General features: G+C 37.5%; 2 protein-coding genes across 2 annotated transcripts in view; one reads left to right on the top strand and one right to left on the bottom strand.

The window, feature by feature from the left end:
• LOC113806448 (heme-binding protein 1) overlaps positions 1 to 2,069 on the top strand; it is an 11,340-nt gene extending 9,271 nt beyond the window's left edge. The window contains exon 7 of the mRNA XM_027357575.2: positions 1,804 to 2,069. Within this exon, the coding sequence (XP_027213376.2) occupies positions 1,804 to 1,873 (70 nt within the window). The 3' untranslated portion in view covers positions 1,874 to 2,069. The remainder of the gene's footprint in view (positions 1 to 1,803) is intronic.
• A 4,041-nt stretch (positions 2,070 to 6,110) lies between these two features.
• Positions 6,111 to 17,500, bottom strand: part of Tnpo (transportin 1) — a 42,574-nt gene continuing 31,184 nt past the window's right edge. The window contains exons 9-22 of the mRNA XM_027357573.2: positions 17,256 to 17,444; positions 17,016 to 17,133; positions 16,515 to 16,717; positions 16,121 to 16,270; positions 15,821 to 15,982; positions 15,457 to 15,564; positions 15,154 to 15,312; positions 14,679 to 14,766; positions 14,251 to 14,349; positions 13,199 to 13,294; positions 11,248 to 11,323; positions 9,242 to 9,416; positions 8,864 to 8,975; positions 6,111 to 8,695 (exon numbers count right to left, since the gene is read on the bottom strand). Coding sequence (XP_027213374.2) covers positions 8,868 to 8,975; positions 9,242 to 9,416; positions 11,248 to 11,323; positions 13,199 to 13,294; positions 14,251 to 14,349; positions 14,679 to 14,766; positions 15,154 to 15,312; positions 15,457 to 15,564; positions 15,821 to 15,982; positions 16,121 to 16,270; positions 16,515 to 16,717; positions 17,016 to 17,133; positions 17,256 to 17,444 — 1,731 coding nt within the window. The 3' untranslated portion in view covers positions 6,111 to 8,695; positions 8,864 to 8,867. The remainder of the gene's footprint in view (positions 8,696 to 8,863; positions 8,976 to 9,241; positions 9,417 to 11,247; positions 11,324 to 13,198; positions 13,295 to 14,250; positions 14,350 to 14,678; positions 14,767 to 15,153; positions 15,313 to 15,456; positions 15,565 to 15,820; positions 15,983 to 16,120; positions 16,271 to 16,514; positions 16,718 to 17,015; positions 17,134 to 17,255; positions 17,445 to 17,500) is intronic.

Genomic DNA, 17,500 nt, shown 5'->3' with positions numbered 1-17,500 from the left:
ATCTTGAGTAGTATTGAAAGGTTAAAGATGGGTAAAGGGGTTAATGAGTGAATTGAATGGGTTACGGTGGGGTTAGGTATGGGGATTAGATCAGGTGAAGGATATGTATGCGTCTGAGGAAGAAAAATAGGTTCCAAAGCAGAGGAGGATGTGTCTCTTGGAGGCAGATAATGGATGGGTTATAAGAAGAATGGATATGACGAAGATCTGATCTATGAGAACGGAATCCGCGAATATTTCATTGTACGAGAGCTTCATCTTAGTTGTTGTATCGTATACAGTGCGTATTGGAGAATTTGAAGGGGAAGGAGCTAGTGGGGGTGGGGGGTGAGGTAAGGAATTAGAGGGGGAGTGCAGTATCAGGTGGAGGATTTGAGGAAGGGCAGAGCTGTGACATGAGGGATTCACGTGTGTATCCAGGAGGGAGTGGAAGGGTTAATGTGGGTGTAGTTGGAGCTGGGGTGGGGATGGGCTGTCTTGGGAGGGAGTACTGGAAGGGGTGTAGGGGGAATATGAGTAAGAAGAGGGTGGATATCGGCTGTCACATTGAGTGTGGGGAGAGAATTGAAGGATTTGAGGGTGGATGAAGGATTTCGGTGTCATTTTGGGACTCGAGCAGATTGTTTTGAATCTCTTCTAGTTTCTAAAACTGAGTTGATTGGGGAGCTTTGCGAGACAAAGGTTTTCTTATGAGGGGGTGAGGGAGGAGACTGGTGTCTGAGGAGTAAAGGCAGTGGCAGGTGGAGGCTTCTGTGTGGTAGGTGGTGGTGGAACGTATAGTCTGTCTGCTGCGGGGAAGGAGAGGGGGTGTTAGGGCTGCAGGAGCGATTGGAGTGTCTGGATCTAGTGCCAAAAAAATTGAAAAGGGGAAGGTAGGAGTAAGAAATAGGAAGTAAGATGTACTGAGAGTACACCATCGTCCATGAGGCAGGCGAGTAAGTCTTCTCCACAATCTGACCAATTTATGTTAAAGATAGGGGAGTTTGCTGGGGGAGACTGAGACAGTTTCGGTCCAAGTATTGAAGGTTGGGTGAGGTTCTGCAGGAGTGGGGTTGCCAGAGATATCAGTTAATGATGCTATAGCTTGGGTTTCGGATGTAATTGTACCGAGACGGGAACGATCGGGTAGGGGTACTGAGAGACTGCCTACTTGTTTTGGAGACATTGCTGAAAGAGAAGTGTGTTGTCTGAGTCAGAAGCTGTAGAGGGGATCACGAAAAATCGGTCCCATTTGGCTGGGCTAAATAGAGTATTTAAGATATTTGTAGAGATGGAGGTGATAGAAGGACGGGGACGTGTGGCAGAGGGGGTAGTATTACAAAGAGGTGGAGAATAAGGCTGTAAAGTAGTAATAAGGGAGAATAGGGGGGATTGATGAAGGTTGTGGGAGTAGAGGCGATGATAAGAGTAGGAATGGCTCCTGAAGATTGAGTCTCGACTTGGGTGGATAATGCTCTAGTAGGCATTCAGGAATGGGAAGTGCAGTGCAGTGCAGTGTTAAGAGTCGTGGTTAAAGGAGAGCCTGGGGTCGAGGAAACAGGAGTTTGAATTGATGGGGCAAGCCTCATTGACATTAACAGGTGTATGTCTTCATTACTGGCCATGGGATTTCTAGACTTTGTTAGGGAAATAATCAATATCCCTCAGGGTCTACTTGAGGGTAAGGAATAGACAACTAAAGCAGGTTCCCTTGGTCCGTTCAGGACTGGCAGAGTCAGCCTTTCATCCTTCTAGCACGGCTGTGTGTGGGGAGGGAGATTTTATTGTTAATTTAATTGTTTGTAACATAACAGACTTTTTCAGGAATGCATACGACGCACCATTTAAGTTCTGGAATCGCAGGAACGAAGTCTGGCTCTTGGAAGCTGTTTAACATGATAACCGTCATCTGGATTAATGGAAGTGCTCACCGGCAATCAACCAAGCTGCGTAAAATGTACTTCAGAGTACTTAAACTTTAAATTATGTCCATTCAATTTATTGGCACCGTTGAGATGGAACAAAATTAATAAATGTCATCATTACCTTTATCTTTTTAAAGTTTATAATTAAACCATCATTAAATATCATAGGTATTTTCTTTCGACAACCCTTGGAATTACTTCTATTCTTTTACATAGCCAAACTGTTTTGTATCAACGGTATACATACTGAATAGTAATACCATAATTCCAATTTTCTTGAATATTAGGAGGAAGAAATAAAACACGCTTATCACCATTCCATTTATACTGATGCACCACTACTTGTAACAACACAGTGTTTACTAGGATGAGGCAGGGGTAGTTACAGTAACCATGAGCAAATGACCGTTCTCTACATGTCAACCCACTTCTTGATTATGATAACACATTTTGCATCTGATTTTTAAATTTATAAAGAATCATTTTTAAACATTTAAAAAGGAAATTTCCTAGAGACAAAGGATGATTGAGACACACTATAAGATTAGTTCGGAAACCCCTGAGACCCATGTGAACCTAAGAGCAGCAACACCTCCCTGAGCATAAAATTATTAGTAATATAAAGATTGGCCACTGGTAATGCTTTGCAAGTTACTGTGCCACCACTTCCTCATCCTTTACCACAGCGATAGGAAAGAAGACATGGCTGGTTTTGCACCTTTGTTTTTATGACATACTGGTTTTCCCTGGATTTGACTGCCGCTGTTCCGTTTACTGAAGGAAAAAAATCAAATGTTGAGCTGCCACTCGTTATATCCTTGACTTCTAAATGCAGCATAAATGAAATCATAAGCGAATCTAAACCAAAAGAATCAAACAAACATCTATGACCTCGGAAAAGCATCTTTGTCTGAGAACTAAACTAGGTTCTCGCTCGTGGTGTTACTAGTGGAATGCGCTCCCATGAAGCGAACAGCTGGCAGCAAACCTAGGAGGAACCATCAAGCCGAGACAGATTTTTCACACCTCTACACCTCAAGCACAACTTGCACCTGTATGTAGGCATTTTTCGGAAAAAAATATCTAAAAATGCCTTATGAAAAGAATGTATTAATGTGTATATATAGATATATATATAAAAATCATGCATGGATATTTTGATATGGGTATTCAAATGCATGGGGTCACATATAACCAACAACATATTAAACTTCACACTGCCCAGAGGTTTAATGGAATTCTCGAAAGTACAATCAAAGCTACTCTATCTATTACATTCTACAATATTTAGTATAAAATAAGTAACAATATTTCCTTACAGTCTGGTCAGGACATTTCAAATATTTTTTACCCTTCAACTAAAATTCATGACTGTAAAAAGCATGAGATACTAATTCAAAACACTTTCACAAGGCCAGTGGGAGAAGCATCTTACATATATATGTAGCAAACAACACACTACCACACTTGAGAAACCCAAGTTAATGTGTTTCATGAGGATATATAATAAATATTAAGAACCGTGTGGCATTCATCAAATGAATTTAAGATTACAACTCCCTCAGCCCAAACGTACGGTGTGACAGGCAGAATAAATGTGTAAAAATGATAAAATGGAGGACTAAAGCATTTTACATGCAAAAAAGGGGAGACAGAAATGCGTCAAGTGGGGGGAGGGGAATCAATTCTCTATGTACAATATATAATACAAGTTACACTGAATCAAAATATATGGCAACAAGGTATCCTTCCCCAAGATACACGAAAGCCACGCGAAGTAACTGCTAATTACAGCCAAAATTAACCAATAAGGACCTACCAGAGAACCTACTATTCGAGCCTAAATTTGTGCAGACCATACAGTATATCACAATAGTTTTACAAATCAGGATTTACACCTATCACAGCAAAAAAACAACAATTTGTACAAAACTTGTCAAAGGGCAGTCTAGTAAGTGACCCACATGCAGAATTATGATGATGCAGATACCTATGACAACATTACAATGCTAGTGAAAAATGATGAGGTGATGACAAAGTAAAAGTAACAGTAATTTGTAACTATAATAGTAATAATAATCATAATATAAAAAAATGACAATATAACATTAATAATTACAATAACCTAGAAAGAGACAGAATATTAATAGTGCTATTAACATAAGTCATAATATCAGCATGGACAGAGTGAAATAAAGAGAATACTGAACACTAACAAGGGAAATCACACTGACACTATACATTCAAGAAATAATAATATTGTTCAATACTTATAAAACATGGAAAAAAGTAGGAAGAAGAACAACAAATGACAATGAAAGACCTAGGAAAGAGGGAAGGTGTTACTCCATGTACAGTTAACACTCACGCTTACATGCACTCTTTTGGGGTCAAGCGCCTGAGAGACTCATTCGTTTTTTATCAAAATTAATATTTAACAAAATATCATTTAAAAGTTGATATCAATAACAGTAATATTTGTACTAAAACATGGGCAAATGAGCAAAAATATAGAATAAAATTAACCTAACACCTAACATCTCGGAAAGATAAAAAAGAAAAAGGACCTAAAATTGTAACCCTAACACATTAATGACTAGTTAAAACCATAACTATAAATCTCTAGTATTATCACTGAGCATGATCAGAAACTAAGAAGAGGACCCGCATTAAAATAAATTCGTACACAACGAATTTGTCATATAATAATCAATCATCCAAAAAATACAGCTGTCATCCATACACCCTCACTCCATTCTATAAGAGTGGTAAATAAATTAAATATTAAAATATGACCAAACTTGATAAGCAATTCCAAGCTCATTTTCTCTTTTCACCAATCTTTTACGTGGTCATTATCAATACCTCCACATTTAATGTTGGAAAGTGTTGCAATTGCTAACCAAGTTGGACTGCAAGCACCCACCCAGCTCCTAACTTTTGCCTATCCACGTGTCTCTGACCAATCCATCCCTCCCTACTCCTACAACCTATCCCAGACCTAGCCACAATATTATAAACCTCCTCGTACGCAAAGGGGCGTCAGCCTAACAATTTTCCTAACAGCAAGCTAAGAGGCTCCAATGCAAGGGGAGATTTCCTAACTGCCAAATGACTGTCAAATACTGTAGCCTATCAAATAATTTGCCTACCTCATACTGTCATTTGACTGGGCCTATCACAAAAATGAGAATCACTTTGCAAGGTGACATTATTGGAAACTTATTTTGTGTCTGCTGACACTAAATTTACTCTCTCTCTCCCTCTCTCTCTCTCTTTCACACAATTCAAACAATGCAATTGTGTATAACAATTCTTTTCAAAGCTAACATGATAATTATTCTCTCAAGTCTTGACCCCAAATAAGCAGTAAGGTGCACAGGTGTGTATGTTACAATAACCGTTGGTGCATTTGAGGGTTACATTATTTTCTCCCTAAAACTCATACAATATAATGTTAGTAATTCAGATTCGATATTGATGAGGGTACAATACACAAGTTTGATTAGATTAATCCCTCATAAACCAGCCTATGTCGTTTTCAGTTAATGGCGCAACTATCAACACTGGCATGCAATGTGTTCACACAGAGAGCGAACAAATAAACCACTTGACTGTCAGGGGAATATTCCAACTTTAAGGCACAGTCTAGGACAAAACAGACAAGAGCTCCAAAAAGGGCGACAAACTTCATCCATATTACCAATCTAAGTTAAGATCATACCAAAATAATACTCGAAAGCCATGATTTGACTGCATGTTTGAGCAGTCGGCAAGGAAGAAAAATAATATATTTTTTACATTTCCCTTTAACAAGGAAATTCAAGAATTAGAAGGTTGTTTTCACAATTTTGGGCAGCTAGAAATGGGCAAGACTGGGGCTACACCAATACAATTTTATACATCAAATAATTACATAGCTTTCTGATAGTGCCATGAGGGTCAAAAATCATTAAACTGCTGCTCCGTGTCTAGTCTATTGCCATTAGAATATTACTAGTGAAGCCTCCGATGTTAAAACCTCTTGGCTCTAGACGAGGAGTGCCAGTTTACATTTAAAATGAAAAATATAAGAAAAAAGGCAGGCCAAAACTATGTACTTGTCACTATACAGAACCAACCAACTCCACTATTAGGGGTATGAAAGCCTGGGATCATTAGCTAAAATTTCTTAAACCAATTGTTTTTGGATTGTGAATTGAGAAATTTTCCTTGTAATTTTTATTTTCAATTTTTTTTAAAAAAGCCTTTTCCATAATATGTTCAATCAATTATCTTCTTTAGATTCTTATTCATACTATGAAGAAGAAACAGGGAAATCATGGGGAGAAAGCTTACAACTGTCCCAAACTTTTGGCGTTTGTTTTCCAATTGAAAATGTGTTGCATGGAATAACATCTCTTAGCTGGTAAAACTGCTACATACACCTAGGGTAAACCTTTACTTGTTGCAGTGTAGCTATACATTCACACTGTACAGTGGTAAAAATATATTTCCAAAAGTACTTCTCTAATTTTGTTCAAAAACATAACTTTGATGCATGTACAATGTCAAGATTTACAAAGGCCAAGAGTAAAATGATGTACCCCTAAGTGGAGCTAGCAAGGCCAACATTTGCACAACCTTGTTGCCCTGTAGCCAACTAACAAGTCACCATTACATTTGCAAGTAGTAATTATACTGACATACTTAGGGCATGCAAGAAACACTGCAAATAACAACACTACTGACAATATTTTGTCTACAGATACACCAAACAAACTGCTACCAGGGTTGCCAGAGACAGTAAGACCACCATGATCTGAGGTTGCTACAATCCCAAGTACACATGGATGCACCTAAAAAAAGACTATTAGCTAGTAGTCTGACTGCCACTGTCACCCTTACAAAATTTAAGATTTCAAAAATGTTTAACCCAGATACGTTAAATTGCCCCTAACAATGAATTTCCTATCTGCCCCCGATGGATCCCTAAATCAATCCTATATCAGAATAAAAATAATAAATGCCCCTCACTATTAGCCCATATATCAAGTTTCATATTGTCTAAAATATTCTATCATTTTCAGCCCCCTAACAAGAACCAAAGAGTTGACAGTGTATACAAAGATGATATGTCTATCTCTGGAAGGTGTCTGATGTAAGAAAATGGTCTCAAGAATGTACTTAAACTTCGAACACTCTTTGGCTCTTAATCCTAATAATTTTGTCTTGTTTTTCATAATGTTTACTCTTCAAGAACCTCTATACCCCTTTTACAACAAATGAAGCTAAGGGTCCCACTTGATATCATCACTAAACAATGTATTTCTTCCCCTATAACATGCCCCACTCATAAACATCATTTTATCAGTAACATCTATTGCACAGCATGTAACCCATCTATCAATGATTCATGTGTAAAGACTTTCAAGAGAGAAAAAAATGTGATATTTAACTTACTTTGCATAACAGTACAAAAAATCAAAAAATCACTATGATCACAGTCGTTTCCATTAAGTCCTATGTGTGCACTGGGAAAACAAATTATGGTTTACCCTGAAGCAGTACGATCTTAAAAAGGAAAAAAAAAAGGGGAATAATAATTGTAAAAAATTCAGACAGAATCTCATACAACAGTGCCAAATACTGTAAGTAACAAACTGGCTTTACCAGTGATATGAAAAAATTCTGCCAGGTCCTAAAGCTTCAGATTAAACCAGTAAAGCACAGTACAACAACCAGCCTGAGTACCACTTAGCCTAATAGTCTGTTTGTAGCTATTGTATTTACGTAAGCATTGATATCCACAGAGCTCATTTTAGAACTTACTTGAGGGAAATGAGGCTCTTGGGGATTTGCAAGTGCTAACAGAATCCATACTCCTGCTTTGTTTCTCTACTTTGACATAGGTGATTTACTCAACACATATGTGAAGTTATATGTAGCACCATATTAGTTACAAAAGTGTTTGGGTCATCCAATACACTGAAGACAGTGGAAGAGCCAGGCTGGTAGATCTACTGCTGAAGAGGCACACGCTACCCCAGACCTTCTACATCACTCCTGCAATACAACATCCTGCAGATGGATTCTGGCCCACCTTGCATAGATGAGAAATAATGACAAAATACTACATGACCTAAACAACAATGACTTGTGAGAAATATATATGGTCATGGATACCATGATTGGCACAAGGAAAGACTTATTACAAGAAGTGATCATGTAGAAAATAAAAACTTCATGTATTTACATATCTTACATAATACAAATCATCACTGTACCTACATACAAGGTTATGTGAAATACGTGACAGGAGAATGTAGCTTGAATGGGGCAGCCTCTACATGATGCACCCACTCAAACGTCACTACCCCTCAGTTAAGGGGCAGGACACAAGTGTTCTAGTGCTGATGTTCTGTGCTGGGGACTAAGCCTCCCACCTAGAGTCCCTCCCACCAGGGGCTGACCACCCCCCTCCCTCCGCTTTCCCCCACCCAGTCCGCGAAGTCCCTCCCTCGACGATGCGCGCGGCAGCCACCTCTCGCTAGTGCCTGCTCCTTCCCTGTTGCGGCTCAACGTCTTCCACAGGTGTTGCAGTGAGAGCGTTCAGCATTCTGAAGGGCTAGACAGCAATGTATGGCAGGCAAGCTGAGGAGAGTGGCTGAGAGAAGAAGTGGATCCCTCCCCCCACCCAGGCACAGGGTCGAAAGGATCCCCTGGCCTCCTAACTGCACACGCCACAGAGCTCGGCCAGGACGCTAATTCCCTCATCCTGGGCTCTGGTCTTGACATGATCGCAGCACCACCTGTTGGGTGGGAAGAGCAGATAAGAAAACCATTTACAAGTCCATTCCAATCAAAATCTTCAAGATACTTATTTCCAGTTCCTAAGCAAAGGGACTTTTTTCGCAGTTGCACTGATTTTGCATTTTGCAAATTCTAAAGAAAATTTAAGAAAAAGGGCAGATTCTAACCTGCTCACACTCCATATTGTTGGGTCAGGCGTTCCTTTAATGGAGGTGGGAACTGTTCCGTGAAACGTTTCCAATTCTCCTCACCAACTTGCTCCTTGAAGCAATGAAGGATCTGTAAAATAGGAAGGCAAAAAATTAATCTGGTGATACTGAAGGTAAAGACGAGACAGAGGGAGGAAAGGATATGAAGGGGAGGACTAGGGTGAGAATGAGGATGGAGGGGCAGAGGGGAAGGATGAGTCACAGGATAAGGAGGAGGAGGAACTGGAGGGAGAAAGAGGAAGAGAGTGGTAAAAGGCCAAAGGTAAACAAAATCCACTATCAACGCACATTAGATCCATCACACTGTCAGAAAAAGAGCCTGTTGAAAATGCTCACCTTATGGAACATCTCCTTGAGATCTTGCTTGGGGTTGACCCACGAGGCAATGGCATCGCAGAAGAAGATGAAATCCTCGACCACTCCTCCAGGGTTCACACTGATCATGTTGCATACACCCCTAAAGGCAGAGTCCTTCTCCTCGTTGTCTCGAATGTTGCGTAGGGAGATGCACCTGCAGGGGGGTGGGGGATTTTCCGGCAAAGGGGCACCACATGACATATTTGCCGCGATGACCAGCAGGAGTCGCACAGCAGTAGTAGGTGGGCATTTGAGGGGGAGGGGGGGTTGGGAAGACAGCAGAGAGAGAGAGAGAAAGAGAAAAAAAGATGGTTGGTTAAAGGGCTCTGGTCTCTGCCAGGTACCTAAATACACACAATGCAGACTCCGGGCAAACCTCAAGAGACACGGTTCATTCTGGCTCAAATGCCTTACTCTGATTGGTTCAACGAAAGTGTCAATCAAACCTGCCTTCAGAAAAGCCCCCCCTGAATGACCTTCGAACTGACTTGAACCTAATCTCAAGAGGTTTGTCAAGGAGAAATAATTCCTATAGTCAAACTCAAATGAATTGTAAAATGAGAGACACTGACAGACACAGCTAGTCTTTGAAAATAATAATAAGGATAATGATAATAATAGTAGTAACAATAACAATAATGATAATGAAATAATAATAATGACAATAAACAAATGGGGAAAGTAAAATCATCATAATTAACCAAGTCAATTTCAAATAAATAAACCAAGATTAAATTTCAAAAGTAACATGAACAATTCTTTTTTCGTGCTACAAAAAATTAAGCACGGGGGACATTAAACTAACAAGCATGTGAATTTCAACTTTAAACATGGATATGGCAGACTGTACATTTACAAAACACTTTTATAAAGCATAGTAACAGAGGGAGGGGTAAAATTAAATTTAAAAAATCAGTGCCACCTATCAAATGAATAACAAGAAACAGAGATATACAAAGCTATGAAATTCTACAAAATCATTTTTCTTTTTTTTTATTTTCATCACTGCCAATGAAAGAAATTACTATTATGTTCAAGAGTTTTTTTCTTTATTACTAAGTTTGATTTCAATACTAATGGGCAAATCTTTCATTGGCAAGTGCACTTAAAACTAAAGTTAATTTTATCATTTACTTATAATTTACATCTAAAATTATGCTAAAGAACTATAAAACATAGAAGCTATCTTACTAGCAACAAAATGTACCTAACCTGGGGTGACTGGTTCAAACAACCAAACATCTTTAAAATCTAAAGTAAAATAAAATAAACAAATGAATGAAAAGAGAAAAAAAATAGTCATGCTTAAACCAACAAAACAAATGACTTTTAACAAAAGGTCTGATGTTTGTGCATCTAGCTTTGACTGGCTAGACCTAGAGAATTAAGCTTGGTGAACCACTGACCCAGGCTAGGTAGCGTAGGTATGTTAAAATCCCACAGACTCTCTCTTTAATAATACTGAAAGCTTACTAGAAAGGACTTTTTGACTGTGGGCTAGACTCACTCGGGTGCAAGAACAGTTTTTCCTTTTCTCTCTGAATTACAATTTTTGTTTTGTTTTGTTTTGAATTATGAGAATGACAAGACTTATCATTTTATTCTAGTCTCCAGCATTATCCTGAGATAAGGAGGCCAGACTTGTCTCAAAATCTTTGCCTCCGCTTAGGCAATGTGGAGACCGGAATACTTTAAAGAAATATTTAAATCAAAAGAAGAAAGAAAAGAAAAGAAAAAAAAAAATTCCCATGGTTAATACCACACTCTGGCACCAAAATGGTCAAATATTTGACACTATGCATTTAATATGGTGAAGATATAAATATCTAAGATAGACAACAACTTTAGCAAAAATATATATAAAGAGCTTAAAGTGTTACTAACAGTGAAGAGGCATTGATTAAAAAAAATATAGTAGAAACATTAATGTGGAGATAATGCTAAATGGAAGTCAAAGATACAACTGAAACTGAGGGTTTACACACCACTGCCTGATAAACTGTTGCAACAGGGGAGCCACTTCATTGGGGCACACATAGCCTAGGCGTCCAATTGTAATGGCTAAAGAGCACAGCAACACGCAGGAAAAAAGAAAAGGAGAAAGAAAACCATGACATAATGATAACAAACCTATGGGGGGAGATTGGTAACAATAACAAGTAATAATTATAATAACAATAATAATAACAATACTAATTATAATAATAATAATAATAATAGCAACAATAATAATTAAATAAGTATAAACTCAGTGACAAGGTAATAATGATACAAAATTACCGGTTACTTATAAAAAACATTAACAAAGTTTAAAGTGCATGTATGTAAACATGTATGTACATGTGTTTGTGTATGCTTGCATTTATGGGTAACTGTTTTTTTGTGGTTTTTAATGGTTAAACTTTAGTGTAATTATATCTTTTTCAATGGAGAGGCTGCTGGCAACATATCAAAATAATAGTAATAATAATAATAATAATAATAACAATAATAATAATAATAATTTCATCCTAAAATAATTCAAATAGGTTTACTCAAGTGCTACACAGAGCAGGCTAACTACCAGGTCCTGTGTTCCGTTCTGTTAACCCAGTCTAAAACCAAGAAGGGCCACAGGGCCTTTGGGGCAAGCTACTCCCACCCAAAATTAAATATACTGTACACAGAAAATGAAATCATAATGAAAACAGGGGTAAAAAAAAATAAATAAAAAAAGAAATTAACAAAATTGAAATCAAGAAATGATTCCTTACTATAGTAAATATCTATACAGGCAAAACATTTCACTTGTAATGCATACAATTCTCTTTTTTCTCTCTCATCAAATCCAACTTCCAATTCATGTACCTAAGTAATATTTAGGGGACAGGAAACTTGAATCCAAGATGCTAAGGATGGATATCTAGTACACTTTGGAATGCTAAGTCCACTAAATTATGTACAATTATGAAAAAATTAAGGCATTTATCAAAAATAATAAACACTTATGGACTATAACAATAATTCAAATTTCCTTCTTGGTCACTGATGACAAAAGGACAAGCTAGGGAGCATGATAATGGCATTACACACTTTCCAAGAAAGTCTATCTTTACTGCAATTGACAAGGACGAAGCACAGCATCTCTGACTTAATGGATGAACGTTATGCAAACTAGAATCAGATCAGTATAAGACAAACTTTCTTCTCTCTAAATCAATTCACTTGTCTTAGTGGTTCTGCATGCTAAAAATATTTATCAAATTTTACTCCAAAACAGAAAAATAAGTAAACAGGGGAAACCATAAATGAGGCACAAATGTTTTACTACTTAGCACATTGAAAAGACTTTGGTTACAACCCAACAGTTACAAGTAAGTGTGCTGCCATGTCAAGCAAGAAATAGCATATCAGATCCTGCACTTACTGAACAGAACATCCATGTGCTAGCTTGTCCTGTCAGTCTTCAAGGAATCAGGAATCCCCAGGACTAACCACTCAAATTCCACAAACCTAGGATTCCTAGGATCTCACTGACATAAGTCCCAAATAAAAGCAGTGGCATTAAGTGCAACTTGATGGGTAACCACTATGTGATGAATGCTTATTACTCTGCCAATACTTTACAAGCAGCATACAGAGAAAAAATATTACCATAATGGTAATAGTACACGCAATAGAGTATTAGTCTAAGCACCTATAAGAAAATGGGCCAGCCAATAATGAAATCATAACCATAAGTATGATTTTTGTTTTTAAATTTTAATGAGGCATATTCTGAACTTTAATAATATAAAATTTCTTTGGGTTAATTTAATATGTAAATGCTACTTATCACACTGTGCCTCACTCGTTAAGTAAAAGAACAAAAATTACTAGTGACTGGGAAACTGGGAACTAAACATTGTCCTGAACCTTGTGCAGAGCCGAGTGCGGCCAAAATGGGTCTTTACATACCTGTGTTTTCAAGTAGAGTTTTGGGAGTGTTGGGCTTGTTGATTATGAAGATGAGGTCGGTTAGGACAAGGTTCACATAAACTCTCATTTCAGGTCCTGCAATTCATGGCAATGTAAATCAATTAACTTAAACATAACACAATTCAATGATAATGATGCATTCACTCATTCTGACATCTCTGATAGGGCATTTAGACAATGAGAAAGAAATTAATCTGATCACTAATAATTGACTGTTAATAACACCATTGTAATTTTCATCACCTGATACAGTTTACTTTAAACTCGAGTTCCCCATGAATGCAGTAAGTTTTCAAGAAATGGCAATACAGGTAATCCTCATTTTACGGTGTCCTGTTGGTGGTAGTTTGTTTCAACATTTTTCTTTCTTTTTTTCTTTTTATTCTTAAACAGCACCAGTGACTCAAGCTAAGGTTTGGTGCATTGGTGAGCAGTTCTTGCACCCCCCCAATTACTTCCTTCCATACACTAGCTAAGTGTTATGAGAAACTATAGAAGATGAGAAGTAGCAAACAAGCCCTGTTGTATAGCCTTTTTTGCAGAGCTTGACATCTTCATGAACATACTCCCCCTCCACTGTCACTCACCAAGCTTTTCTCTAACACTGAAGTGAATTCTTTATGTCTTGTAACTTACGAGTTCAACATCAACTTTATCAGATTTAAATAACTATGAATTATGGGCAGGAGGTTAGTGTATGCAACCTTTTTTTTTTTAGCTACAGGACAGGACTCTATCATAAACTTAGGAATACCTGTACTTTTGATTCAGTTTCTAAGAAATCTGTGTTACCAGGGTACAAGTACAATATTCTAAAAAGTGTTTAACGTAATCATCTAATGGTACATGTAAAGAAAACCTTGTAAATCAATAATAGTAGTAAACTTAACCAGCGATCATTATTATAAAAACAGAATGGATATGAAAACAAAAAATAATTATACACGTGATTAAGAGTAATTCTTTTTTTGTTTTTGTTTTTTAAAAGACTGGCAAGACATCCACACTACCATCCATGCTATGCCACTTACCTAATTTTACAGATATTTCTCCGATAGCCCATGTCGCATTGTTGCAGACGGATATCAACTCCGGATTCAAATTCTGACCAAGGATTGGCATAAACTCAGCTGAAAAAAGTAAATACATTCATGAGTCATGAAATAGAGCAAATGAAATACATGATCATGACCTCACTGAAAGGTGTCTATATATAACATTTAATAATTATAATAATATTTATATATATATAAAAAAATAGTCATGCCAAAAGAGAAAGCAAAAAAGTTTTGTTATTATAGGCCACAACAAAAAGTCTTTAACAAAATTATTACTGCTACAAATATCATTATTTTTTTTCATTTAGGAAACTATCTTATAACGTAGAAAAAAAAAATATGCTGAAAACAGAAAAAGACAAGAAAAACAAACCAACAAAATAAACGGGCTATCTACTTACATATACAAGGAGCCACATGCTGGAAACATGCTTTGGTCAGGTCACCCAGAAGTGCAAAGGAGCTTTGTCTAACTTCTGGCATTGGGTCCTGTTGGAATTTTCAGTCTGTTAGGTTATATTTTTCTTTTCAATACTAAAAAAAAAAAGAAATGAAAAGAAAAAAAGAAAAAAGAAGAAGAAAAAAAAAAAGAAAACAAAAAAAGGGAAAAAAAAAAAAAAAAAAAGGAAACCACAAAAAAGATTAATTTCTCTCTCTTTTAAACCCTTTTAACATTTTTTAAATCTGCTCTTATTAGTTCAGAAACTAAGCAAAATTCACTACAGACGTTTTTACTCTCAAATCACTCTCCAAAAACCTACAAAATGTAAGTGTACTACTACTCTGAGAGCTTTAGCCATTCACAAGGCACTATTAAAGAAACGTTTTGCTTCTTATTAACCCATCTACTTCAAAAACCACAGAGGGAAAGAGTACCTGCATAGCCTGGTAAAGGAGCTGCATAATGTTGGATTGTTGAACCAGCTGACCAACATGCCCATTGAGCCCCTCCGCAAGCCCTGAGAGCAGATCTAGGGAGACTATCATGAAGTCCTTGTCTGCTGCTTCAAACTGCTCGGGATTCTGTGCATGTGCCTGTGGGTGAATTGTGCGGAACACATGATGTCTAGACCAGTGATATACAGAGAAAATCTACTATCAATCAAATATGCTGATTTACTACAATATAATCATACTATGATCTTTACAAAGAACATGAACAATGAATACATTTCTTACCATGGTCTGGTTAAGCGTCTGCTCCACAAGTGAGACACAGCGTTGATACACAGGACCACAATAGGGCAAGAACCCAGACTGGAGAGCAGTTGCCACACTTGACAGGCACTATGGAGGAGAATCATGCATTAAGATATCTCTCCCCTGCTACAAAAAATCCACACATACACAAAATTGACTTTATTTAACCTCCAGATGGATGGATGGATGGATGTGTGTGATAGTGCGCACACATTTTATTACCCAGGAGCCTCACAGAACAAGGATATAAGTGAAATCATACATTAAAAAATCTAACAGCTCATCACAGACTATAGTGAAAAAATACGATTGGATGTTTGAGGAAGGGAGTGAAGCAACTTACCTCTAGAAGTGGGAACAAATCCTTGTCCTCATCCTTGAGCACGTTCCACTTCTCAATCAATGGTGGCATGAGCATCTGAATGTACTCTTCCTTATTGAGATAGTTTCCAACAGAGTCCGCCAAGGTTCCAATAGCGTCATATAGTATCAGGAGATTCTTTGCCTGTAGAAAGGATTCACGGCAATTTTACCAAAAAGGTTTACTATCACTACTACTAGTAATAATAATCAGAAATATAGAACAGTAATGGACAAAAAAAAGTCTGCCAAAAATGTAGGACAGAGGTCACCTTCCACCTACCTGATATTTTCTAAATGCAAATACTAAAGTCTTCAGAATGTCTGCCAAGTATGGAACCAACTCTGTGCATGCCTCTTCCTCTAGTGTAGCAAAAGCTGAACATGCTGCCTCCTGTACACGTTTATTACTGTCCAAGACACATTTGAGCAGCTGTAAATAAATTTAAGTGTAAATAAGTAAAAAATGAAGAAATATAACTGAAAAAAACAAACAAGCGGGGATTCCACCCAATTTATCCATTTAAAAACACTCAAGGGAAATGTATTAACAAAACAAAATAACCATCAATATTCAAACATTCAGCTTCCAATCTATCTTCCGTGATATCTAATCATAAAAACAACCATGTAATAACAGTAAACAGTCAAATGTTAAAATAAAAACACAGACTCACCTCATACATGAGAGGTTTGAGGTAGGAGTGGTCAGGGAGAACAACTGCCCAGTGACAGTAGCGGGATAACGTCCAACAGGTGATGGAACGGACCAGTGCCTTCTTGTCTTTCAAGCAGCTGATCAGGTATGGGATCAGTTCTGGTAGATGCTGGGTCATGCCATTCATACAACCTTCTGCTATTGCTCCCAGTGCAAGGATACCTGAGGGTGAAGTAAACAGGTGCTTATAAGAAGATGATGATGATCACAAAGTATACGAAGACGACAACAGAAGAGAAGAGAAAGAAAAAATTACAAGAAAAGATGAGGAAAGAATTTTATCTGGAGTTCACCTTAATTTGCTTTATAATTCTTTCAAACCAACATTGTAGTGGATGAAAAATCACACTCCCTATAAAATGATTGTTTCTGTTATGCGTAAACTTGAAGAATCAAGACACTGAAGGAAAGGAATTACACAAATAACACATCAAGTCGAGCCCTGCAATCCTGGACATACCTGATTCTCTAATTTCCCATTCTTGGTGGAAGAGAGTTTCTTTTAATATTGGCAGGATGACAGGCAACATATCATCCCGGAACACATTGGCAAGAACATCTAATGCAGCTGCTGAGCACTGAAAATGTAATGTAAACAAACAAATGAAATTGAAGCTCATAAACTTCAGAATTTCAATTAACATCTGTACACGTCTTATTTCCAAGCAGACCGATTCAGTAGTAATTGCACGATACTAACCTTTCTCAAATTCCAATCTGACAAAGAAGAATCATCGTCCAGACCATCATCAGACTCGTCATCAGGAAATTCTTCCCCACTACCTCCATTCTCCATTGGTTCGTGACGGATTGTGTGTCGAGATTTGTGGAACCGAGGCTTAATGTCTTCACTACGGTCTGGTACACTCTCATCCTCCTCAACATCACCCTAATAAATGATAAAATTTCCTTAGAACAAAGAATGTGAATTCACTTATTGCAACT

Source organism: Penaeus vannamei, chromosome 39, assembly GCF_042767895.1.
Source record: "Penaeus vannamei isolate JL-2024 chromosome 39, ASM4276789v1, whole genome shotgun sequence".
Taxonomy (NCBI): domain Eukaryota; kingdom Metazoa; phylum Arthropoda; class Malacostraca; order Decapoda; family Penaeidae; genus Penaeus; species Penaeus vannamei.
Note: the sequence above shows the minus strand (reverse complement) of the source record. Positions and strands in the feature narration are given on the sequence as shown.